Raw genomic sequence first — 26,228 nt, 5'->3', positions numbered from 1 at the left:
GAAATTAATGGATTTTTGAGGTTTTGTATTTCGCGCCACGCTGTTCCATTGGATATTGTCTGTCCTCAACAGGTTTTAATAAACATTTGTAGTCTCTTATAATTTATGTATTTTCACCATGAAGTTTCACCAATAATTTGACATTATATGAATTGACCTAATTAACCTAACCTAGGCTAGATGATTAAAATATTTGCTTATATTTCACTGCATTTATTTTTCATTGTTTCTTTGTAGGCCTACATATATTTTTATGCTGCTGTTTTTCGCCGATGGAATGGAACTACACATCCCGATGTGCGCCTGGTTGTGTGACCCCCCGCCAATCGAGAGCGTGTGATTTGGCGCTGAGCGAGACAGACAAGGCCCAAAGCAGGGTGATTTTGTTACAGCTAGAGGAAGAGGGAGCAAGTGAAATTAAAATACAGAAGGGACGAGATTTATACATAATTCCCACCAAGGTTCCGCAAAATACTAGGCCCCTTTAGGTTCTACAGCCAATAGACAAGACTTGGGGACCGAGCAGTGGCTGTAAATTGCCCCTATTAATGAATTGCGTTAGAAACGGGGAGGCCTGCACTCTGTCCGAATATTTTTTATTTGATCTCTTTTTGTAAATTGCTCAAAGAAGCGCAGATATCTGGTGTATGTGTTTAGAATGGGACACGCTGAAGGTATTGGCATTTTTATTTTACTACATCTCGCGACTCGGCATTTCGTTCTACGTTCTCTCTCTTTTGTTGATAATCAGCTTGCTGTCATTATCGTAGTGGTACATTTAGTCGTGTAGATTTAGGGTATTGTTATATCCTCGGTTTCTTCAAACGAATGATTGATGTGTATAATCACGGTAGACAATTTTGTTTAAAGGTGCAATGGCAGCCATATTGGTAACAATGTATAGCTTCGTTTGCCATCGTGTTTCTAGTCCTCTGCATTGTATTGAAATGGCAACAAATCAATGTGTTAACATTGCGGACGTGTCAGAATACAAGAACATCATCTCGGCGTTTGATACGTGTTTTGATATTGACAAGCAACATTATATTTGATTTGCCAGTGTTCATGCAAGCTAGCCACGCTAGCTAACTTAACACATAGCATCAGAACGATGCACAGGACGGCTGATAACGATGCAGTTCAATCACTGTGAAACAATGTAACGATATTTGTCTGTCTGTGCATCGTTTTCCTCAATAAAATGACCCCAGTGGTACGGTGTTTCAATTAGTGTATGCAAACCTGGACTGCGTGATCTACATTACTTTATATTCTCATCCAGCAGCTGTGATGCATATTAATAAGTTCTTTTCCCGTAAATCACCTTGTGAATGGCAGTAAACGCTGCTTAATCTGAATCAAATCAAGGTCTAGTCTACGTCAAAAAGGACACATCTATTCAAGGTTATTTTGTGCATATAACAAAGTTATGACACTTTCAATTTCAATATGACACTGTTCAATTCTGGGAATCCAAATATTCAAGCATTATCACTGTACTTCTTTCTGTCTCAGCCAGGGCATGGTCACCTTGGTCCTTAGGCTACCCCGTCACCCCTTTACACCCAGAGCAGTTTGACTTCTGGGTGAAATGCTTAGTGCTTGCCTATACCGTAATAGTACATTGTATTGATTGGTGATGGTTTAAGATCCAACAATAGGATTTCTTTAAAAGTGAATTGAAGGATTTTTCCTATTTTGGCAGAGGCAAAAACAAGTGCGTTTATTAGGGCCACGCAGTCTATTTATACTGTGTGAACTGACCCGGGGAAAACTCTGATACTGTAGGCTGTCACTGTAGTGTACCCATATAGGCTATCATGAAATGGTTTTTCCTGATCAGGTCACGGGGTCAGAATAACTACAACAGAGGTCCATTTTTGAATAACCACAACATTGCCTATTACCTAGCAATCCATTCCTTATGAGTCGTTCAGAGCCGCTAATTGTCTGTGCTGTTTGAGTGAGTTGAACTCTTTGGCTGTGTTTACACAGGCAGCCTATAAATCTGATATTTTTCCACTAATTGGTCTTTTGACCAATCAGATCAGCTCCTTTGCCAATAATTGGGCAAAAGATCAGAATTGGGCTACTTGTGTAAACACAGCCATTGGCACACTTGAGGTTGGCGCTACACCACTGGCAGGGATCTATACCATTAGACAGACATTACACAGAGATACTGTGGCCCCAGAGATGTCCATGGCAGCCTAGCTCACTCAGTCAGTGTTTCCCAAAACGGTGGTCTCCTCGAGGGGTAGACAAGCTTGCTCAACACGGGTTTTGAGACTAGAATCTGTAATGACAGATTTTGTAAGCCTGTATGTCTTTAAGACATTTTTATCTCATAGCTAGCGTGATGATCAACATTTTGGTCATCTGTACATGAACATTTACCAGTTGAGTATAAGCACACGAATAACAGCTATTAAATTAACGTGAATGAGAGATGACCAGCCTTAAAAAAAACATGGGCAATAGCGACGCATTCAGCAGACCTTTTTTTAAGTTCAGTGCACACTGTGCAGGGAGCACTTAGGTCTTATTATGGGAAAGACTAGAGATTTCTAGTATGTAAAACTGGAGATCAGTTTCATTATTTAATATAGCAAGGGGATATAGCACAAGCTCTCCTCAGAACAGTCTGTCTTTCCTTACCAGTAGGATTAGATTAGAATAGACAGTTCAGTTATCATACCGTATGTCACATTATTTCTCTGACTGATGATTGATTAAATGTTCTTACCTTATCAAAAAAGAGAGATGCAGTTGTAGATCTGATTATGTTGTCTTTCAGTCATCATCCTCTCCATTTCCCCTTAACATCATATCAACCCCTGTCCCATATCTTGGTCCTCCTCCAGGTCCAGCCAGAGAAAAGGACAGTTAAGGATGCAGGAGCACAACAATGGATTTCTCCTTCTCTTTCATGCAAGGGATCATGGGAAATACAATTCAGCAACCCCCTCAGCTCATTGACTCAGCCAACATCCGGCAGGAGGGCGCCTACGACACCGGCAGCGATGCGGGCGAGGACGGAGCCCCCTCCTACGACGCTGCCCTGGAGGCAGAGTTTTCTTACCCGCCCTCGGCCTCCGAAGACATGCCACCGGTCTCCAATGGTTACCCCCCTGGGCTGGGCCTCTACGAGCCCCAGGCCAAGTTTTCCATGTACCCCCAGTTCTCCAACGGCTCGGCCAATGGCTACGGGGCCGTCCGGGGCTATGGCGAACACTGCCTCATGCCTGGGGAGGGAACGGTCCTGAGGGCCCCTGTCCTCCAGGAGAGATCCCCCTCCCCTATATCTCCTCCACCTTCACACCACCCCCACCTCCATCACCCTCACCACTACCACCCTCAACTTCACCCACACCCCCACCCTCACCCACACAGCCCTCCACCCTTGCCCTCCCAACACCACCTCAGCCCGCCACCTCACCGCATGTCCCATGTGCTCCCTCCTCCCCCATTACTCCTGCCCTCCACCAGCCCTCCCCCGTCCCTGCTGGACAGCACCCCCTCCTCCCACCCATGTCACACCCCCCCTGCTCCCTCCGTCGGGGTCCTGAAGAAAACCAGCTCTCCAGAGATCAAGCTAAAGATCATAAAGACGTACCAGAACGGGAGGGAGCTGTTTGAGTCTGCGCTGTGTGGAGACCTGCTGCAGGAGTCCCAGGCCAGCGAGGCCTCCCAGAGCCACCGCAGACACGAGAGGAAGAAGGAGAAGAGGAAAAAGACCGTCAGGGAGCAAGAAGAAGGGCAGGACCAGGAGCAGCTACAGGAGGGCACTGTAGGGCAGGCCAGGGACATCCAGACCCAGCTACAGCTCCAGACCCACACCCCGGCCCAGACCCAACCACAGGAGCTGCCTGTGGGGCAGACAGAGAAGCCACAGAAGACCCCCATCAAAGCAGAGCCCGAGACACCTAAGGTATGTGTTGGTTTACTGCTAGTCTGTCAGTTGAGGTCATCCAGTTAAATTGAGTCACTATTCAGTACTAAAAGAGTAACTGTTTCAACAGTTTCAGACATCAGACAAAGTAATGAATCAGCGTATTATTGCTTACACCCATCTGATTCTTTTAGATCTACAGAAAGTGTCTTGGGGGTAGGGCATGACTCCTGTCACTAACCGAGTGTGTTTTTTTCCCCCCCCCTGTACTGTAGGTTCAGAAGCAGTACCCTACAGTGATAACCGGTACAGGCTGCTGTAAGGACCATGAGGTGGGGGACCTGGTGTGGGCCAAGGTGGGCACCTACCCCTGGTGGCCCTGCATGGTCTCCTGTGACCCCCAGATGAATGTCCACACACGCATCAACACCCGGGGTAAAAAAATCATTAGACTCATGTCTTCTTCCAGGTGTCCAGAACCTGTAAACATAACTGTTTAAAAGCCTCTAACTGCTGTCTGTATGTGTTCTTCCTGGCCCTCCAGGTCACAGGGAGTACCATGTGCAGTTCTTTGGCAGCGTGGCGGAGCGGGCCTGGGTCCATGAGAAGAGGGTGGTCATGTACCAGGGAGAGCACCAGTTTGATGAGCTGCAAGCTGAGACCCTACGCAAGACCACCAACACCGCAGAGAGACACAAGGTAGAGACACTGCCTTGCCTGACAGTATACCCTCCTCACACTCTTAACACCAGTTTAAAGGGCGAAGGGCTGGCCTGTTTCAAAGCTCGCACCATGACTTTTCTCCAAACATGAGATTTATGTAGTAGTGTACATATGTACCGGTATATGGATTGTAGGTGATGTAATGGGTATGTATGGGATTAAGCTGGTGTAGTGATTATGTTTTGCTGTTTTCGGCTATATCGAAGAAAGGGCCTACTAAACTTAGTTGAGTGCGCTGACTTGATAAGAGTGTCTTCAAAATGTAAATAAAATGTGTGCGTTTGTGTCAGCTGATGAAGCCCTTCCCCCAGAGAGAGCGTGCTCAGTGGGAGGTGGGCGTCGGCCATGCGGAGGACGCCTTCCTGATGACTCAGCAGGAACGCATCGACAACTACACCTTCATCTACGTCGACCCCGACCCCAATGCTCCCCCCCCCGTCAAGAAGACCCCCACCAGGGCGGCCGGTCGCACCCAACGCTCTTCTATCGCAACAAGTAAGAAAGAAGAAGTAGCAGTGACATCACCGGACCGGGCAGAGCCAGCCAGAAGACAGCCTCGTAGGCAGTGTAGTGTTCCTAATGCAGACGATCCAGCCGACCCCCAGACCTCAGAGAAAGACCAGAGCCGGGACCCTGGCCAGCCCAGCCCCCCAGCCCGGGAGGCCCTGTCTAAGGCAGGGGGAACCCAGGAGTCCCCTGCACCTGTACGGGCCTGGAAGACAGCCGCTGCCAGGAAGCTGCTGCCTCTCTCCATTACCATGAAGAAACTAAATGTGGAGATCACCAAGTGTGACCAAGTGTGGCCTCTTCTGCAGAGGAAAGCCCTGCCCTCACCACGGCGAGAGAGGGAGAGAGAGGTGGAGAGGGAGGAGGGAGAAGGCCGACAGGCTGACCTGGGATACTGCTCACCAGAGGTGGGTGCTATCTATTGGTCTAGACGCCCTAGTTCACAATGGTGGTGAATGTTGTTGTTGCTCTAAACTGAATTGAAACATTATTTCTAAGTGGAGTTTTTTTTCTCCAGCAGGGCTGTGGAGTTAAACCAGAACACAGTCCAGACGAGGAGGAGAAGAGGGATGAGGGAGAGGAGAAAGAGGACAGGGATGAGAGAAGTGACCAGGAAGCAGCACAGCACACCTCCTGTCCTGGGTCTCAGCACAGCACCCCGCCAGGTATGTACATGTGCATGCACGTTTTCTGGGTCTTCTGGTGAATATTCTGTTGGTGGGAATGTGTTCCCCACAGAGCAGAGGTGTTTAACCTGGTGTCTCCTTCCGGTAGGTTCTCAGGAGCGTAAGCAGCAGCGCAGGTCAGTGAGGAGCAGATCAGAGTCAGAGAAAGGCTGTGAGCCCGTCCCTAAAAAGAAGACCAAAAAAGAACAGGTACCAACCTGCTATTACCACTTACTGTTCCCCTCTGTAATGTTTACCAAACTGGTGGCTCTGTCGATCGCTTCTCTAGAGGATCACAATACAACGGAGCGATTTGAAACATCCTTCTCTCGCTTCCTCTCTCTCCCTGCAGGGTGAGATGGCTCCTGAGACCACTCTGAGAACAGGCTCACAGAAAGGTAGTGACTCCAGCTCTGTCCTATGACTCACTCTTTCCCATCCTACTCTAAGCATGATTGCTTTGTTTAACGTGTTGGGTCATAAAAAGGGAAGCAGTGTGGAGGTGCGTGTTAACCTGTGGTGTGGTGTGTAGGAGCCAGTGAGATCTCGGATGCCTGTAAGCCTCTGAAGAAACGCAGCAGAGCCTCCACAGACGTAGAGATGGCCTCCTCTCAGTACAGAGACACATCCGACTCTGACTCTAGAGGCCTGAACGACCCGCAGGTAAACACGAACACACCTCAGACCCTGACTTTAGAAGGCTAAATGACCGCAAGGTACACGTGCACACACACACACACACACACACACAAAGCCCACCCACTCATGCTCTCTCCTGTGTAGAGTCTGTTTGGGAAGAGTTTGGACAGTCCAGCGGCTGCAGATGCGGACGAGTCAGACAGCCAGTCAGTGGACTCCAGTCTTTCCAGACAAGGAAGCAGCACAGCCAAGATGGACACCGTCTGCCAGGTACACCACTGCACGCCTCCTCTCCCATCCCCTCATCCTTTCTCCTCTTCTGTCTTTTCACCTCATTTTCTCTCTTCTCTGCTCTCTGTGATCATTTTAGAAGAAAGCCAAAGAAATATACACTGAACTAAAATTGAAATGCAACATGCAACAATTTCAAAGATTTTTCTGAGTTACAGTTCATATAAGAAAATCAGTCAATTGAAATAAATAAATGAGGCCCTAATGTAATCTATGGATTTCACATGACTGGGAATACAGATATGCATCTGTTGGTCATAGATACCTTTAAAAATAAAAAGGTGGTGAAGTGGATCAGAGAACCGGTCAGTATCTGGTGTGACCACCATTTGCTTCATGCAGCGCAACTCATCTAGTTCTGATGGAGTTGATCAGGCTGTTGATTGTGGAATGTTGTCCCACTTCTCTTCAATGGCTGTGCGAAGTTTCTGGATATTGGCGGGAACTGGAACGCGCTGTCAATCCAGAGCATCCCAAACATGCTCATTGGGTAATGTCTGGTGAGTGTGCAGGCCAGAAGAAGAACTGGGACATTTTCAGCTTCCTGGAATTGTGCACAGATCCTTGCGACATGGGGCCACGCATTATCATACTGAAACATGGTGATGACGGCGGATGAATGGCACGACAATGGGCCTCATGATCTCATTAAGGTATCTCTGCATTCAAATTGCCATCAATAAGATGCAGTTGTGTGTGTTGTCTGTAGCTTGTGCCTGCCCATACCTTAACCCCACCGCCACCATGGGGCACTCTGTTCACAACGTTGACATCAGCAAACCACTCACCCACACAACTTCTGTCATCTGCCCGATACAGTTCAAACCGGGATTCATCTGTAAAGAGCACATTTCTCCAGCATGCCAGTGGCCATCGAAGGTGAGAATCTGCCCACTGAAATCGGTTACGACACCAAACTGCAGTCAGGTCAAGACCCTGTTGAGGATGACAAGCATGCAGATGAGCTTCCCTGAGACGGTTTCTGACAGTTTGTGCAGAAATTCTTCAGTTGTGCAAACCCACAGTTTCATCAGCTGTCTGGGTGGCTGGTCTCAGACGATCCCACAGGTGAAGAAGCCGGATGTGGAGGTCCTGGACTGGCATGGTTACATGTAGTCTGCGGTTTTGAGGCCGGTTGGACGTACTTCCAAATTCTCTGAAACAAAGTCGGAGGCGGCTTATGGTAGAGAAATTAACATGATGAATTCTCCAACACTTTACATGTTGCGTTCATATTTTTGTTCAGGGTATGTTATACTCCACTCTTCCTCTGTATAGAACTGTAAGGTGTATGTATGGAGAGGGTTGCGTGTTTTTATATCTTCCTCTATGTGTAGATCTGTGAGGTGTATGGAGAGGGTCTGGTGTCGTGTGAGGGAGACTGCTGTCGGCTGTTCCATCTGGAGTGCCTGGGTCTCGCCTCCGTACCTGAGGGCAAGTTTACCTGTCTGGAATGTAGAAACGGTGAGACATGGCATGATGTCGCAACACATACACGATGCACTCACATCCTAATCATTACTAGACCTACACTACCATTAGACGAGTTCTCTTTGAATGCTCCTTTCATCTTTACAGTATCATGTTGGCTGAAATGGTTGAAAGGATTATTTAAGTCATTCCAGGGCACGTCCTTCTACTTTGTGAGTTCTGATGAAGCTATGGGTGTGAACAGAGAAGACGGCTTAAGCCCTGATTATGTAAATTACCCTACAGACAAATCTTTCTGTATGATTTCAACCCGGCAGACATGAGCGATTTCTCTGATGGAGGAATGAAGAGTAGACTGGCATTTGCCTTTTTCTCACCCCTCTGTACACACACACTTTCTCTCTCTCTCTCCCTCTCTCTCTCTGTCTGCCCCCTCCCGCTTTCTCGCTCTGCCCCCTCCCGCTTTCTCGCTCTGCCCCCACCCGCTTTCTCGCTCTGCCCCCACCCGCTTTCTCGCTCTGCCCCCTCCCGCTTTCTCGCTCTGCCCCTCCCGCTTTCTCGCTCTGCCCCCACCCGCTTTCTCGCTCTGCCCCCTCCCGCTTTCTCGCTCTGCCCCTCCCGCTTTCTCGCTCTGCCCCCACCCGCTTTCTCGCTCTGCCCCCACCCGCTTTCTCGCTCTGCCCCCTCCCGCTTTCTCGCTCTGCCCCCTCCCACTTTCTCGCTCTGCCCCCTCCCCTCCCGCTTTCTCGCTCTGCCCCCTCCCACTTTCTCGCTCTGCCCCCTCCCGCTTTCTCGCTCTGCCCCCTCCTCCCGCTTTCTCGCTCTGCCCCTCCCGCTTTCTCGCTCTGCCCCCACCCGCTTTCTCGCTCTGCCCCTCCCGCTTTCTCGCTCTGCCCCCTCCCACTTTCTCGCTCTGCCCCCTCCCCTCCCGCTTTCTCGCTCTGCCCCCACCCACTTTCTCGCTCTGCCCCCACCCGCTTTCTCGCTCTGCCCCTCCCGCTTTCTCGCTCTGCCCCCTACCGCTTTCTCGCTCTGCCCCCTACCGCTTTCTCGCTCTGCCCCCTCCCGCTTTCTCACTCTGCCCCCTCCCGCTTTCTCACTCTGCCCCCTCCCGCTTTCTCACTCTGCCCCCTCCCGCTCTCTCTCTCTGCTCTCTCTCTGCTCTCTCTAGGCTCTCACTTGTGTTTCAGCTGTAAGGCAGGGGGAGGGGAGGTGTTGTGCTGCTCAGTGGTTGGCTGCGGGCGGTATTACCATGACGACTGCGTGCGTAAACTCCCTGGCACCGTGGGGGGTGGTACGGGCGGGGGGTTCCGCTGCCCCCAGCATACCTGCGCCACCTGCTGTCTGGAGAGAGACCTGCACCAAGCCACCCAAGGTAGGGAGTCAGAACACTGGTCCAAATGAAGGAGAGGAACGGAAGCCACTTCAGGCTTTTGACATGATCCCTCACATAATGCAGGTGTTAGTCTCTCTTTGTCTAACACTCGTCGCTCCTTCCCATCGCCAGGACGTATGATGCGTTGTCTGCGCTGCCCTGTTGCGTACCACACAGGGGACAGCTGCGTGGCAGCGGGTAGCATGGTCCTCACCCACCACATCATGATCTGCAGCAGCCATGGCATTGCCAAGAGGAACGGCCTCCTCTCCTCACCCGTCAATGTGAACTGGTGCTTCCTCTGTGCCCGAGGTAAGCTCTATCTCCCACCTTAGACCTCCTGTAGGGACCCACCCTGACTCACTCACCCTTACTGTGTCCCAAATAGCACCCTGTTCCCTATATAGTGCACTACTTTTGACCAGGGCCCCTGAGCCACTGTCTCCCGAAGGGAAGCTTCCGGCTTCAACCCCGTGGCTTGACAATGTTTGACTGGAGGACAGAAGGAGAAGCAGTAGAGAGGGATGTGGCTTTGTCCTGCCCATGAGACTTCTGGACACAGTGTTTGAGTGAATAGAGCCCTAGCTCCAACTCCTTCTGTTTCTCTCAGGTGTAAGGGTTAGCCAGAACCCCCCCCCCCTCTCGCTCTCTGAATCTGATCCCCTCTAATCCAGTCTTCTCCTATCAATCAAACTTTGTTTATCCCCCTAGTGGTAATTGATGTGTGTGGAGGCTTAGCTCAGGAGACTACTGGTGTTGGCTGATCTTTCTCAACTCAGTGCTCCTCAGTAGTCCTCAAAACCGCAGTCTCCTATCCCAGGGAAAGGCGGCTGTTAGCCCTGGGCTAAGTGTAGCGTGAACGTGGCTATGCAAAGAACTGGATGTCTAACTTTGTCTAGTTGTGTGATGGAGATTCATTCTAGCTGCATGATAGTTACGATGCATTCTCCTGTTTGTAAATGTATTTGTGACATTTGACCATTACTGTTGTCTCTTGTACCTGATGTGGCAGTGCCTTTAGAAAGCATTCATACCCCTTGACTTATTCCACATGTTGTGTTACAGCCTGAATTCAAAATGGATTAAATATATTTTTTTCTCAACCCATCGACACACAATACCCCAATATGACAAAGTAAAAACATGTTTTCAGACATGTTTGCAAATGTACTGAAATTAAATACAGAAATATCTAATTTACATAAGTATTCACACCCGTCAGTCAATACATGTTAGAATCACCTTTGACAGCGATTACAGCAGTGAGTCTTTCTGGGTAAGTAGTCTAAGAACGTTTTACACCTGGATTGTACAATATTTTCACTTTTTGTATTTTTTATTCTTCAAGCTTTGTCAAGTTGGTTGTTGATCATTGCTAGACAGCCATTTTCAAGTCTTGCCATCGATTTTTCAAGTAGATTTAAGTCAAAACTAACTAGGCCACTCAGGAACATTCAATGTCGTCTTGGTAAGCCACTCCGGTATATATTTGGCCTTGTGTTTTAGGTTATTGTCCTGCTGAAAGGTGAATTTGTCTCCAGTGTCTGTTGGAAAGTAGAGTGAACTAAGTTTTCCTCTCGGATGTTGCCTGTGCTTAGCTTTATTCCATGTATTTTTATCCTAAAAGACTCCTTGCCAATGACAAGCATACCCATATCATGATGCAGCTACCATCACGCTTGAAAATATTGAGTGGTACTCCGTGATGTGATGTGTTGTGTTGGATTTACCCCAAACATAACGCTTTGTAATCTGGACAAGTTTATTTCTTTGCCTATTTTTTTTCTTCTTCAGTTTTATGTAAGTGCCTTTATTGCAAATAGGATGCATGTTTTGGAATATTTGTATTCTTTACAGGCTTCCTTATTTTCCCTCTGTCATTTAGGTTAGTATTGTGGAGTAACTACTAATTTGTTGATCCATCCTCAGTTTTCTCCTTTCACAGCCATTAAACTCTGTAACTGTTTTAAAGTCACCATTGGCCTCATGGTGAAATCCCTGAGCAGTTTCCTTCCTCTCCAGAACCTGAGTTAGGAAGGACAGCTGTCTTTGTAGTGCCTGGGTGTATTGATACACTATCAAAAGTGTAATTAATAACTTCATCATGCTCAAAGGGATATTCAATGTCAGATTTGTTTTATCTACCAATAGGTGCCCTTCTTTGCAAAAGCCCTGGAAAACCTCCCTGGTCTTTGTGGTTGAATCTGTGTTTGAAATTAATTGCTTGACTGAGGATCCTTACAGATAATTGTATGTGTTGGGTACAGAGATCAAGTAGTCATTAAAAAAGTTGTGTTAAACACTATTATTACACACAGAGTGAGTCCATGCAACTTATTATGTGACTTGTTAAGCACATTTTTTACTCCTGGATTTATTTAGGCTTGCCATAACAAAGGTCTTGAATACTTAATGACTTAAGACATTTCAGCTTTTCATTTTGAACAAATTTGTAAACATTTCTGAAAACATTATTCTACTTTGATATTATAGGGTATTATGTCTAAGCCAGTGACACACAATTTCAACTTCATCCATTTTAATTCCAGGCTGTAATACAACAAAATGTGGAAAAAGTCAAGGGGGTTTCTGAGGACACTTTATATGTACTGATCTGTGCTTTTACAGTGCACTCCTCTTACAAGAAATACATCTGTTTTGGATGATTAGACTTTTCTAACTAATTTGATTGCAGAGTACATTGTAAGTGTAGAAATATTTTGGTCTCCATGGTTACTAAAAGCAGTTGATTCTTATAACCGGAGTGTTCTGTTGGACGACTCTTTAGTTTACTTTTACTCCTCTGTTTCTCTCTCGTTTTATGTGTTCTAACAGTGTATGTGTTCTTTTTCTCCTGTGGAATCATGGGTACTGTAGTCTGATTACGGCTCACCCAGTCTCTTCCTGTGTGTCTTGTGTAGGACTGTTAGTGCAGGACCTTACTGACACCATATTAAGTTCATATGCCTATAAGTCCCACTACCTTCTGACTGAGTCAAATCGTGCTGAGTTGAAATTACCTATGATTCCCTCTTCTTCGTCAGCTACCAAAAAGAATATTGGGAAAGGTAACAGAACTGTTTTACTCTCTCTCCCTTTTCCCACTGGTGCGTGTGTATGTGTTTGAATGTGTCTAGACTCCCCACAGTTGATTTGATGTTCCTCCTTATTGCTTTGTTCTGCCTCTAGCGTGTGAACATACAATCTGCTGCCATTAACGCTACAGCAGGGCTTAAAATAAACTTTCAGGGACCCTAACATGCACTGGTTCAGCCGGGAACCACGTTGACAAAGTGTTAACGGCATTAAAAGTGAGCAAAGCTCATCTTTGAAGCTGTGGAATGTGACTCCTCTCCAATACAAACACAAAAGGGGATTTGTATAAGCGAACCTCAGCACACTGCAACATAAAACATCATTTGGTTTTGTCATCAGGGTTATTTTACGCCCTGTCTGTATTGGGGGGGGGGGGGGGGGTCTTGTTGCTGCTGGAGGAACACAGCTTCTCTGCTTCAGCACTTTGAGAAAAGCGAAGAGTTACTTTTTCTAACTGCTCACTTCTGTTTTTGAATGAAAATAATTGTCCCTCGCTTCTCTGCTGCTCTCACTGTACCGCGATCAGCCTTTACCGTGATCGGATGTCTGCGGCGGTCCTGTTTTGCTGTGTTAAGGAGTTAATTGTTCCAAGAAATATTGATTCTGCGTTAAAATGCAGTACATTCAAATAGGTTATTGTTCATGACCGGTATAATATTCCTCACAAGATCATCAATTTGATCAATAAATCAAAACTGTCAATGTTTGAGTAAGATGCTGACAATCATCCTTATAGCTGACATGCAATGGGAATTATTACTCATCAATGATGTTATTCATTTGACATTTAAAACACTTCCACAAACACATGTTTAAGTGAGATTCCATGAAGACTGTCTGGGGTATGTATAGTGTTGCAGAGAAGTGGATCGACCCCCTTTACAAGAAGGAGTGCATGTCAGCTTTGTGCCGTTCCTCTTATATTTTGGTAATTTGTTATTTTTTTTGTGACTTATGGTTTATTTGCTGATTTTGTATTATCATCGGTGCTATTGCATGTGTGGTGATTGTACAAGGGGCCTTGTACTCTAAACCTGCCTGTCAGACATTCCATTACACCATTGTTGACCGACTGGGAAGGAAAAAGCAGAGGACAGCAGTGATGTGAAGACTACTCTCTTTTATGAAAATGGTGTCCACAACAGCATAGTTTTCAATAGATAAAGCAAAAGTTATTATGTTGTGGGAGTTACAAGTTATTGCACCTTTGTGAATCCTTTGGAAAAGGGTAACTTCCGGCCCATTTGATGGTCCAGTTCAAAATAAATATCTATCCTTAGACATATCCCATACATATGAAAAGGAGCTTATGAGTGTAAGCAATGTCACAATGGCTCCTCCAACTCTCTGGAAGACAATATTACTTACTTGGCCCAAATCATTTCTATTGTATTGACAAGATGGTCGAGTGACCGCTCTAACAATGGAAAGACATGTCCTCAAAGATGGAAGGCAGTCAGGAGGAGACCATTCTAGCTAATGAGAGGGCAGATACGCGAGTGAACAACAGGCACAGCACCAATAGTCGTTTTATTTCTTTTTTTGCCGAAATGCCACGTTTCCACTTATATCAGTGCATTCCTAGCGACCTAACCATTACGAAACTTGATCAAATAAGCCTCACGTAGCAAATTAGCAATTAGATATTTTGTTGATCAAATTCGACACTCACTGACCTCCATACAGTAAACCCTTTCGCTTCGCTTCTTCCTCTCTGCTTGGGCAAAGCATTACTCACAGTGCATAGTGAAGGGGTTGAATGACTGGCATGCCTAAGGATAAGGTTTAGAGTGTGGTGGCCCCTAGTGTCCAGGTGTGGAAGTATGTTCTCTAACCCTGTGCTGCTCTTTTCTCTATATATATATATATACACACACACACACACACACACAACACACACACACCCAATGCAGGAGAGAAGCTGCTGTGCTGTGCGTTGTGCCCGGCGTCGTTCCACCCAGAGTGTTTGGAGATGGCGATGCCAGAGGGGCCGTGGTCCTGCAAGGAATGCAGATCAGGAAGGAAACCCCACTACAAACAAATCGTCTGGGTCAAACTGGGAAACTACAGGTGAGTTGATGCACACCCAAAAGCTGTTGGAGAGGTGCTGACTAATGGTATAGTAAACGTATGTAAAACAAAAATAATAATGATCATCGCACACTCCAAATATTCTCCATTAATTGAATGGATAAACACCAATGGTGTTTACCCTTTATATTACTGAGAGCATATTTAATGTGAAGCTACAGACGAGGAACAACACAACTCGGGAATATGTGGAAACGACATTATTGTTTGCCGGATGCAGAAACGGGATGAGAGTGGCACGTTACTGTACACTACGAAGGGTTCATGTATTTCAGGAACTTGTTTTAGAATCAGAGGTTTGGCTTTATTGTTAGGAAAACGGCAACACTTATAGCTAGCGGTATCTTATGGACTGATCAGCGCTCTTTCTTTCCTCACGTCGCCTGTCTGTCCCCATCAGGTGGTGGCCAGCGGAGATCTGTAACCCTCGCCTGGTGCCCCCCAACATCCAGACGCTCCGCCACGACATCGGAGCCTTCCCAGTCTTCTTCTTTGGTTCCCATGACTACTACTGGATCAACCAGGGCCGTGTGTTCCCCTACGTGGAGAACGACAAGACCCCTGTCACGGGCCAAATCAACATCAACAAGACCTTCAAGAAAGGTGAGGCCACCGTGGGCTCTATTCTGGGCTCTATTCTGGGCTCTATTCTGGGCTCTATTCTGGGCTCTATTCTGGGCTCTGGGCTCTGTTGGTTCTTGAGGGATATGCTAGTGCCTTAACCCTGAGTATGTGTGAGACAAGCAGAAGGTCATTCCATCCCTTCCGTGTGTGTGTGTCAGCTCTGGAGGAGGCTGCTCGTAGGTTCCAGGAGCTCAAGGCCCAGAGGGAGAGCAGGGAGGCCCTAGAGCAGGAACGCAACTCACGCAAACCACCGCCTTACAAGTTCATCAAGGTAATACATCCAGTCATACTGTATACAGCCCTACCCTGCAAACACATACCTTCCCTACAAATCTTCTGGGACTGTGAAGAGTCACACGCGTGCACACACAGGAAGGGACACACGCATATCCACACACATGATAACATACGCACTATACACACACGTATACATGTATTTTGTGTTGTAGAGTAATGGCCTGAGGGTGCACACTTAATCTGTTGTGAAGTGCATTATAATGTTTTTTAAATTGTATAAACTGCCTTAATTTTGCTGGACCCCAGGAAGAGTAGCTGCTACATTGGCAGCAGCTAATGGGAATCCATAATAAATACAAAGTCTTGCTTTGCCAAGCAAACTGAGAATTGTCTCTTTTAGCTGAATGAGACCTCCTTTAGATCTCATATGTGACCTTGTATGTTGGTCTGAGTCTTGGTGTGTCCTCGCTGACACATTGTTGTCATGTCTCTTTCAGTCCAACAAGCCGGTGGGGAAGGTGCAGGTGCACATAGCCGACCTGTCTGAAATCCCACGATGCAACTGTAAGCCCACGGACGAACACCCCTGCAGCCTGGACTCCCAGTGTCTCAACCGCATGCTGCAGTACGAGTGTCACCCGCAGGTTGGTGTGGGTGGGTGGGTGGGTGTGGGTGTGTGTGTGCGGGTGTGTGCGTGCGCGGGTGCGTGTGCGTGCGGAGGTTAAATCAGCCCTGTTCTCCTGTCCTAGGTGTGTCTGACAGGTGATAGCTGTGAGAACCAATGCTTCTCTAAACGTCTGTACTCCGAGACAGAGGTCATCAAAACAGAGGGTTGTGGCTGGGGCCTCAAGACCAACCAGGCCCTCAGGAAGGTGAGTGAGGGGCGCTGGGGTGGACGTAGTGTGGGGGCCAGCTCTATTTCTATCCTTAGCTCCTAATCTTTAGGTGTTAACTGATATTAGCAATACTGTGAAGGCTCCACCTAGCCAGTCATATTGTTTGTACCTATCCAGACCTTTCATATAGGAACAGGGTGAGGGCTGGAGACCCAAATGTGTTGTGTATAGATCAGAGATTATTGTTAATAACCGCCGCTCAAGAGGACTGTGAGCTCTCGTCCTTCGAGGCTGATGCGAGTAAGACATTCAAGCGTGTTAACCCTCGCAAGGCTGCCAGCCCAGACGGCATCCCAAGCCGTGTCCTCAGAGCATGTGCAGACCAGCTGGCTGGAGTGTTTACGGACATTTTCAATCTCTCCTTATCCCAGTCTGCTGTCCCCACTTGCTTCAAGATATCCGCCATTGTTCCTGTACCTAAGAAAGCGAAGGTAACCGAACTAAATAACCATCGCCCCGTAGCGCTCACTTCTGGCTTCATGAAGTGCTTTGAGAGGCTAGTTAAGGACCATATCACCTCCACCTTTCCTGACACCCTAGACACACGACAATTTGCATACAACAGATCCACGGATGACGCAATCGCCATCGCACTGCACTATCCCATCTGGACAAGAGGAATCCTTATGCAAGAATGCTGTTCATCAACTACAGCTCAGCCTTCGACACCATAGGGCCCTGGGTCTGAAACCCACCCTGTGCAACTGGGTCCTGGACTTCCTGATGGACCGACCCCAGGTGATGAAGGTAGGCAACAACACCTCCTCCATGCTGATCCTTAACACGGTAGCCTTCCTGTACTGCCTGTTCACACATGACTGCGTGACCGCTCACGTTTTCAACTCAATCATCAAGTTTCCAGACGACACAACTGTGGTAGGCCTGATTACCAACAACGACGAGGCGGAGTGGTGCCAGGAAAGTAACCTCTCCCGCAACGTCAACAAAACGAAGTAGCTAATCGCGGACTTCAGGAAACGGCAGCGAGAGCATGCCCCAATCCACATCAACGGGGCCGCAGTGGAGAGGGTGAAAAGCTTCAAGTTCCTCACTGACAACCTGAAACGGTCCAGCCACACAGACAGCATGGTGAAGGCGGGCAGCAGCGCCTCGTGAAACTCAGGAGGATGAAGAAATTTGTCTTGGCCCGTGAAACCCACAAACTTCTACAGATGCAGCATTGAGGATGTCCTGTCAGGCTATATCACTGCCTGGTATGGCAATTGCACCATCTGCAACTGACTGCAGGGCTCTCCAGAGGGTACTGTGGTCATTCCAACACATCACCAGGGGCACACTCACCTGCCCTCCAGGACATCTACAGCACCCGGTGTCACAGGAAGGCCAAGAAAATCATCGAGGACCTCAGCCACCCGAGCCACGGCCTGTTAACCCCGCTACCATCTAGAAGGAGGAGACGGTACAGGTGCATCATTTCTGAGACAAAAGACAAAAGACTGAAAAACAGCTTCTATCTCCAGGCCATCAGACTGTTAAATAGACACCGGTGACCGGCCTCCGCCCAGTACCCTGCCCTGAACTTAGTCACTGTTACTAGCCAGCTTCCGCCCAGTACCCTGCCCTGAACTTAGTCACTGTTACTAGCCAGCTACCGCCCAGTACCCTGCCCTGAACTTAGTCACTGTTACTAGCCAGCTACCGCCCAGTACCCTGCCCTGAACTTAGTCACTGTTACTAGCCAGCTACCGCCCAGTACCCTGCCCTGAACTTAGTCACTGTTACTAGCCAGCTACCACCCAGTACTCTGCCCTGAACTTAGTCACTGTTACTAGCCAGCTACCACCCGGTACCCTGCCCTGAACTTAGTCACTGTTACTAGCCAGCTACCACCCGGTACCCTGCCCTGAACTTAGTCACTGTTACTAGCCAGCTACCACCCAGTACCCTGCCCTGAACTTAGTCACTGTTACTAGCCAGCTACCACCCAGTACCCTGCCCTGAACTTAGTCACTGTTACTAGCCAGCTACCACCCAGTACCCTGCCCTGAACTTAGTCACTGTTACTAGCCAGCTACCACCCGGTACCCTGCCCTGAACTTAGTCACTGTTACTAGCCAGCTACCACCCGGTACCCTGCCCTGAACTTAGTCACTGTTACTAGCCAGCTACCACCCGGTACCCTGCCCTGAACTTAGTCACTGTTACTAGCCAGCTACCACCCAGTACCCTGCCCTGAACTTAGTCACTGTTACTAGCCAGCTACCACCCAGTACCCTGCCCTGAACTTAGTCACTGTTACTAGCCAGATACCACCCAGTACCCTGCCCTGAACTTAGTCACTGTTACTAGCCAGCTACCACCCAGTACCCTGCCCTGAACTTATTCACTGTTACTAGCCAGCTACCACCCAGTACCCTGCCCTGAACTTAGTCACTGTTACTAGCAGGCTACCACCCAGTACCCTGCCCTGAACTTAGTCACTGTTACTAGCAGGCTACCACCCAGTACCCTGCCCTGAACTTAGTCACTGTTACTAGCAGGCTACCACCCAGTACCCTGCCCTGAACTTAGTCACTGTCACTAGCCAGCTACCACCCAGTACCCTGCCCTGAACTTAGTCACTGTTACTAGCCAGCTACCACCCAGTACCCTGCCCTGAACTTAGTCACTGTTACTAGCCAGCTACCACCCAGTACCCTGCCCTGAACTTAGTCACTGTTACTAGCCGGCTACCACCCAGTACCCTGCCCTGAACTTAGTCACTGTTACTAGCAGGCTACCACCCAGTACCCTGCCCTGAACTTAGTCACTGTTACTAGCCAGCTACCACCCAGTACCCTGCCCTGAACTTAGTCACTGTTACTAGCCAGCTACCACCCAGTACCCTGCCCTGAACTTAGTCACTGTTACTAGCCAGCTACCACCCAGTACCCTGCACTGAACTTAGTCACTGTTACTAGCCAGCTACCACCCAGTACCCTGCCCTGAACTTAGTCACTGTTACTAGCAGGCTACCACCCAGTACCCTGCCCTGAACTTAGTCACTGTTACTAGCAGGCTACCACCCAGTACCCTGCCCTGAACTTAGTCACTGTTACTAGCCAGCTACCACCCAGTACCCTGCCCTGAACTTAGTCACTGTTACTAGCAGGCTACCACCCGGTACCCTGCCCTGAACTTAGTCACTGTTACTAGCCAGCTACCACCCAGTACCCTGCCCTGAACTTAGTCACTGTTACTAGCCAGCTACCACCCAGTACCCTGCCCTGAACTTAGTCACTGTTACTAGCCAGCTACCACCCGGTACCCTGCCCTGAACTTAGTCACTGTTACTAGCCAGCTACCACCCAGTACCCTGCCCTGAACTTAGTCACTGTTACTAGCCAGCTACTGCCCAGTACCCTGCCCTGAACTTAGTCACTGTTACTAGCCAGCTACCACCCGGTACTCTGCCCTGAACTTAGTCACTGTTACTAGCCGGCTACCACCCAGTACCCTGCCCTGAACTTAGTCACTGTTACTAGCAGGCTACCACCCAGTACCCTGCCCTGAACTTAGTCACTGTTACTAGCCAGCTACCACCCGGTACTCTACCCTGTACATTAGAGACTGCTGCCCTATGTACATAGTCATTGAACACTAGTCACTTTAATAATGTTTACATACTGTTTTACCCACTTCATTTGTCTATACTGTATTCTAGTCAGGTCTCATCCTGTATAACTACTACTGTACACACATTTTGTATTCATATACTGTCCATGTCTATACACACCATCATATGTATTTATATTCTGGACTCTGACATTTCTCATTCTGATATTTCTTAATTCCTTTCTTTTTATTTTGGGGATTTGTGTGTATTGTTTTGCATTGTTAGGTATAACTGCTCTGTTAGTGCTAGAAACATAAGCATTTCGCTGCACCGGCAATAACATCTGCAACATATGTGTCTTTTTTAAAATATATATACCACAGATATGCTTTGTTGTAAGTAATGTATCTTATGTCGTCTGTCTCTCTTCCGCAGGGAGATTTTGTGACAGAGTACGTGGGAGAGGTGATAGATTCAGAAGAGTGCCAGCAGCGAATCAAACGCGCTCATGAGAACCGTGTGACTGACTTCTACATGCTCACCCTCACCAAGGTAACGACGTACAGGCTGTGTCCCAACAGTCTGGAATGGTCTCCTTTACTTGACCTCTCCACCTCATGACCAGTAATACATACAGTGCATTCTGAATGTATTCAGCCCCCTTTGTTACATTACAGCCTTATTCTAAAATTGATTAAATTAAAACAATTCCTCATCAATCTACACACTACCCCCATAATGACAAAGTGAAAAACTGGTTTTTAGAAATGTTTGCAAATGTATTCCAAATAAAAACAGAAATACCTTTTTTTACATAAGTATTCAGACCCTTTACTATGAGACTCTAAATTGAGCTCAGGTGGATCCTGTTTCCATTGATCATCCTTGAGATGTTTCTACAAATTGATTGGAGTCCACCTGGGGTAAATTCAATTGATTGGACATGATTTGGAAAGGCACAGACCTGTCTATAAATAGAAGACGTTTGGAACCACCAAGACTCTTTCTAGAGCTAGCAGCCTGGCTAAACTGCGCAATCGATGGAGAAGGGCCTTGGTTGGGGAGGTGACCAAGAACCCGATGGTCACTCTGACAGAGCTCCAGAGTTTCTCTATGGAGATGGGAGAACCTTCCAGAAGGTCAGCCGCCTTCTCTGCAGCACTCCACCAAAAAGGCACCTAAAGGACTCTCTGACCATGAGAAACAAGATTCACTGGTCTGATGAAACCAAGATTGAACTCTTTGGCCTGAATGCCAAGCGTCACGTCTGGAGGAAACCAGGCACAGCTCATCACCTGGCCAATACCATCCCTACGGTGAAGCATGGTGGTGGCAGCATCATGCTGTGGGAATGTTTTTCAGCGGCAGGGACTGGGAGACTAGTCAGGATCGAGGGAAAGATGAGCGGAGCAAAGTACAGAGAGATCCTCCTCCAGAGTGCTCAGGACCTCAGACTGGGGCGAAGGTTCACCTTCCAACAGGACAACGACCCTGAGCACACAGCCAAGACCACGTAGGAGTGGCTTCTGACTTGAACCCGTTCGAACAACTCTGGAGAGACCTGAAAATAGCTGTGCAGCGACGCTCCCCGTCCAACCTGACCGAGCTTGAGAGGATCTGCAGAGAAGAATGGGACAAACTCCCCAAATACAGGTATGCCAAGCTTGTAGCATCATTCCCAACAAGACTCAAGGCTGTAATCGCTGCCAAAGGTGCTTCAACAAAGTCCTAAGTAAAGGGTCTGAATACTTATTTAAATTATATATATATATATATGACAAAGCAAAAACAGGTTATACATTTTTGCAAATGTATTAAAAAAATATATATATATATATATATTTTTGTATTTTATTTATTTATTTATTTAAAATAATTATACATTTGCAAAAATGTATAACCTGTTTTTGCTTTGTCATTATGGGGTATTGTGTGTAGATTGATGAGGCGAAAAAAACGATGTAATCAATTTTAGAATAAGGCTGTAAAGTAACAATGTGGAGAAAGTCAAGGGGTCTGAATACTTTCCGATTGCTTTCCGATCTCTCTCTTTTCAGTAGTGTTCATATATTTGCTGTGTGTGTGTGTGTGTGTGTGTGTGTGTGTGTGTGTGTGTGTGTGTGTGTGTGTGTGTGTGTGTGTGTGTGTGTGTGTGTGTGTGTGTGTGTGTGTGTGTGTGTGTGTGTCTCTGTCTGTCTGTCTGTCTGTCTGTCTGTCTGTCTGTCTGTCTGTGTGTGTGTTCCTCAGGACCGGGTGATAGACGCGGGGCCCAAAGGGAACTCCTCTCGCTTCATTAACCACAGTTGCAGCCCCAACTGTGAGACACAGAAATGGACCGTCAATGGAGATGTACGAATAGGGCTCTTCACCCTGTGTGACATAGAGGCTGGTGAGGAGAGCGACACGCACATGTTCTGTAATTTTGGTGATTGATCGATCTCATCTCATCTCTCCCGCAGACACAGAGCTGACATTTAACTATAATCATGTGTGTTCTGCAGGCACTGAGTTGACGTTTAACTACAACCTGGACTTGGTGGGGAATAGAAGGTCGTCGTGTCACTGTGGAGCTGAGAACTGCTCTGGCTTCCTGGGGGTGCGGCCTACGGTACGGGACACACCCACATTCTCTCTCTCCTTATTATGACTGTATCATGTAGGAATCAAGTAACATGTTTTCTGGTGTCCCACCGTAGAACCCTTCTGTCCATGGTTTGTCTGCAATGTTGTATAGAACTATAGAAGCTGGCTTAAGGCTTGTAACACTTCTCTCTCTATTTTTTATAATACCTCAAGTCCTAAAAAAAATATGCTGCTTAAGAGACTCCATGTGTAAGGCTGCCACTGCGGCGGCTGAGGTGGTTGGGGATTTTTACGGTGGGGGGGGGTTCTGGGTGGGAACGTCCGATGGGTGAGTTTCCCTGTGGGTCCTGCTTTTTGTTACACATCCATGGGCTTATCAACTGTAAAGCTAACAATTATATCATTAAAATAACTTTCCTGTCTGAAAAACAATGTCAACACTAGCTATTCTATCTTGGAATTTGAAAGGCCTAAATTGTCCTATCAAACGTTCCAGCTGTCTTGATATCCCAGCAATAAACCAAATTTATACAGCAATGCTCCAAAAAACACACAACCATTTGTATAAACTGGCTGCTTTATCATCAGCCCCAAATAAAAGGTGTAATCATAGATAAGAAATTCAACCCCAATCTTTTTATTTTACTAGGTATGTTGACTTAGAACACATTCTCATTTACATCAACAACCTGGGGAATAGTTACAGGGGAGAGGAGGGAGGATGAATGAGCCAATTGTAAGCTGGGGATGATTAGGTGGCCATGATGGTGTGAGGGCCAGATTGGGAATTTAGCCAGGACACCAGGGTTAACACCCCTACTCTTACGATAAGTGCCATGGGGTCTTTAATGACCTCAGAGAGTCAGGACACCCGTTTAATGTCTCATCCGAAAGATGGCACCCTACACAAGGAACTGTCCCCAATCACTGCCCTGGGGCACTGGGATATTGTTTTTAGACCAGAGGAAAGAGTGCCTCCTACTGGCCCTCCAACACCACTTCCAGCAGCATCTGGTCTCCCATCCAGGGACTGACCAGGACCAACCATGCTTAGCTTCAGAAGCAAGCCAGTAGTGGGATGTAGCTGCAGATTGGCCAATTGGGTAAAGGCGAAGACCAAAAAGGCAGAATCACTTTCCTTAAATGTATCCATAATGGAAAGAAAATTGCCTTTATTAATGTGTATGCTACAAATTCATATGATCCTATGTTTTTTGATTCTCTGAACAGTATAGTGTTAGAATTAACTGAATTCCACCTGCTTATTGGGACTGACATGAACGCCATTTTGGACATGCGGGCTAAATCGAATAAGACCAACTACAATCCACACGCAACCAAGGCTCTCCAACATACAGTATACTCTGATTACAACCTCATGTTGGAAGCACATAATCCAAAAGCTAACAAGTACATTTTCTACTCAAACAGGCATAAAACATTCTCCCCAATCGATTTTATATTATCTACACATCTATTTTCCACAATTAATAAAATAGTACTACTGCCAATGACACATTTCTGAATCTCCTAAAAGAGCAACAAGATGACGTTTCATTACTAGAAAATCCTACGTTCTGTGATCAATTTGAAATTGAACAAAATGAATTCTTAATGATCAATAAAGATTCAGTCGATGAACCCCGGATTCTATGTGATGCAACCAAAGGTTTTATTCAAGATAATACAACTGCATTTCCATCTATGTATTGGTAAGACAGAGAGCAGAAATTGCCATCCATGGAGTTAGACTCAACCATTACTTCCATGGTAATTGTCCTAGTCATTTACTGGCCAACAAGCTACACAGTAATGATCAATTAGCTGATACAGCAACAATTGAATCTGAAACCGGGGAATTACTATCAGAACCAAAATTAATCAAAGATTCTCTCACTTCTATAAAGAACTGTACACCTCTGATTTGTTCATCCTAAACATAGGAAGCCACCTCCCCGGGAGCCCAAATCGTTCTCAATGAACTCAAATGAGCATTGGATAGCATGAAAAGGCAAATCACCTGGATGGGAGGGTATTCCCCCTAAGGTGTAATTAAAATGTTGGAATCAATTAGGTCCACTAATGTTCAATGATTAACACAGCCGTTCACAAAGGTTCATTTGGGAGAGATGTGAATACAACGCTAATTTCGCATATTTAATAAACTGATATTAAACTATTTTCCAAAATGTTGTCTTCCCGTCTCGAGACTTACTTACCCAAATTGGTCCACACAGACCAAAGTGGGTTTGTTAAAAAACGTTTATCCTCCGTTGACTATTTACATATCTTATAGCTCAGACACACGGGTAGGATTGTCAAACGTTTGCCTGCCGACAGTTCTTAGCATTTCTGAACAGAGTGTCAACAGTCAATCTCTTCCAAAGACCTTGGAAGTCGTCAGCCACTCAGCCATGCTAAAATAATCAAACCAGAATGTGGCAGTAGCGCTGTTTGGCCTTGCATATCTGTGCGCATTGTTTATAGTCTGATTCCAAGCCATCTGCGTTAATGTTGGTATTTTGTAGAAATCCCGTGTTGATACTAGCCAGATGGCCACAGCTAGATGACTACCTAGCAAGATGATGAAGAAACTATTTAATTCACTCGCAATAATCCCATACTGCAATAATCCCATACTGCCAGTGCCAGCCCCCATAGCCAAATATTTAGCTAACGTTAACATATTCACTAGCTAGCGACACTGAACTAGCTCTGTAGCTAACACAGGCAGCTGTTTCATGGAAGCTAGCTAATCCATTGTGATTTAATTATGTCAATACTAGCTACAGTGGTTAGCTAGCTTGGAGGAAGTATTTAGTGTTGTGTACATTGCATCTGCACTTAGCTAGCTACCATCCCATAGCCTACATTGCCCCTTTTGTTTTGAAACTGCAGTAAAACTGCAGTAACTGCAGTCGACTGTGGTATTTTGGACACAGTAATTGCATACTAGCTGCAGTTATACTGCAGTGTACTGCAGTAATTCTGCACTCTGACTGCAATATTTTTCCCGTAAGAGTGCTTATTAAGTGTGACTGGCTCATCTATGGATGTACGGAGAAAATGCCCTTTTTTATTGACATGTTTTTATTTTTTTGTCTCCCCCACATGAGGGATCGTGCTCTCCGATTGGCTCAAAGTCAAGTTGTTGGTCAGTGACGAGCATTGCGATTCTACAAGTAGAATAGGTAGGTTTATTGTAGTGTTGTAGACTGTTCTCAAGTTCCGTCTCGAGACCACATATTACATATTGAGTGTCAGTGTCGGATACATTTGTACTCGGTCTTAACTCGGTCTCGGACAGTGAGGACTTGTCATTTCTTCCCGAGACAAGCGGAGTAAAACAACTATTAATTATCAGCTTCCATTCAGTCAGCGCATAAAAACTCTAAGCCAAGCCAAATATTCTTGAATCATTATTACAGTAGCTTAACAGTCTTCATATCTATTATAGACATGTTTGCGCAGTGGCGAACCTATAGGCCTTCAGTGTGTGACAGGTTTGTGATTCTGCAAGGACTGCAACCGTAATACTAGGGCTGTGGTGGTAACAACATTTCGTCAGCCGGTGGTTGTCAAGCAAATAACTGTCAGTCTCACGATAATTGACCGTTATTTA

The 26,228-nt window shown here is 46.7% G+C and overlaps 1 protein-coding gene across 4 annotated transcripts in view; it reads left to right on the top strand.

Moving 5' to 3' along the window:
* The first annotated feature begins 333 nt into the window (after positions 1–333).
* LOC106585046 (histone-lysine N-methyltransferase NSD3) overlaps positions 334–26,228 on the top strand; it is a 33,110-nt gene continuing 7,215 nt past the window's right edge. Inside the window, exons 1-22 of one of the 4 annotated variants that reach the window (XM_014170797.2) lie at positions 334–674; positions 2,865–3,931; positions 4,168–4,327; positions 4,437–4,591; positions 4,906–5,529; positions 5,643–5,787; positions 5,897–5,997; positions 6,140–6,185; positions 6,320–6,450; positions 6,571–6,696; positions 8,055–8,181; positions 9,320–9,523; positions 9,656–9,835; positions 12,445–12,591; positions 14,533–14,689; positions 15,111–15,313; positions 15,493–15,605; positions 16,069–16,215; positions 16,321–16,443; positions 20,459–20,575; positions 22,271–22,412; positions 22,525–22,631. In XM_014170797.2, the coding sequence (XP_014026272.1) occupies positions 2,909–3,931; positions 4,168–4,327; positions 4,437–4,591; positions 4,906–5,529; positions 5,643–5,787; positions 5,897–5,997; positions 6,140–6,185; positions 6,320–6,450; positions 6,571–6,696; positions 8,055–8,181; positions 9,320–9,523; positions 9,656–9,835; positions 12,445–12,591; positions 14,533–14,689; positions 15,111–15,313; positions 15,493–15,605; positions 16,069–16,215; positions 16,321–16,443; positions 20,459–20,575; positions 22,271–22,412; positions 22,525–22,631 (4,278 nt within the window). In that variant the 5' untranslated portion in view covers positions 334–674; positions 2,865–2,908. Of the gene's footprint in view, positions 675–2,864; positions 3,932–4,167; positions 4,328–4,436; positions 4,592–4,905; positions 5,530–5,639; positions 5,788–5,896; positions 5,998–6,139; positions 6,186–6,319; positions 6,451–6,570; positions 6,697–8,054; positions 8,182–9,319; positions 9,524–9,655; positions 9,836–12,444; positions 12,592–14,532; positions 14,690–15,110; positions 15,314–15,492; positions 15,606–16,068; positions 16,216–16,320; positions 16,444–20,458; positions 20,576–22,270; positions 22,413–22,524; positions 22,632–26,228 lie in introns of all 4 variants that reach the window. The other 3 variants (XM_014170799.2, XM_014170796.2, XM_014170800.2) reach the window with 3 other exon arrangements.

The sequence above is a fragment of the Salmo salar genome, chromosome ssa24 (assembly GCF_905237065.1).
Source record: "Salmo salar chromosome ssa24, Ssal_v3.1, whole genome shotgun sequence".
NCBI classification, from domain to species: domain Eukaryota; kingdom Metazoa; phylum Chordata; class Actinopteri; order Salmoniformes; family Salmonidae; genus Salmo; species Salmo salar.
Note: the sequence above shows the minus strand (reverse complement) of the source record. Positions and strands in the feature narration are given on the sequence as shown.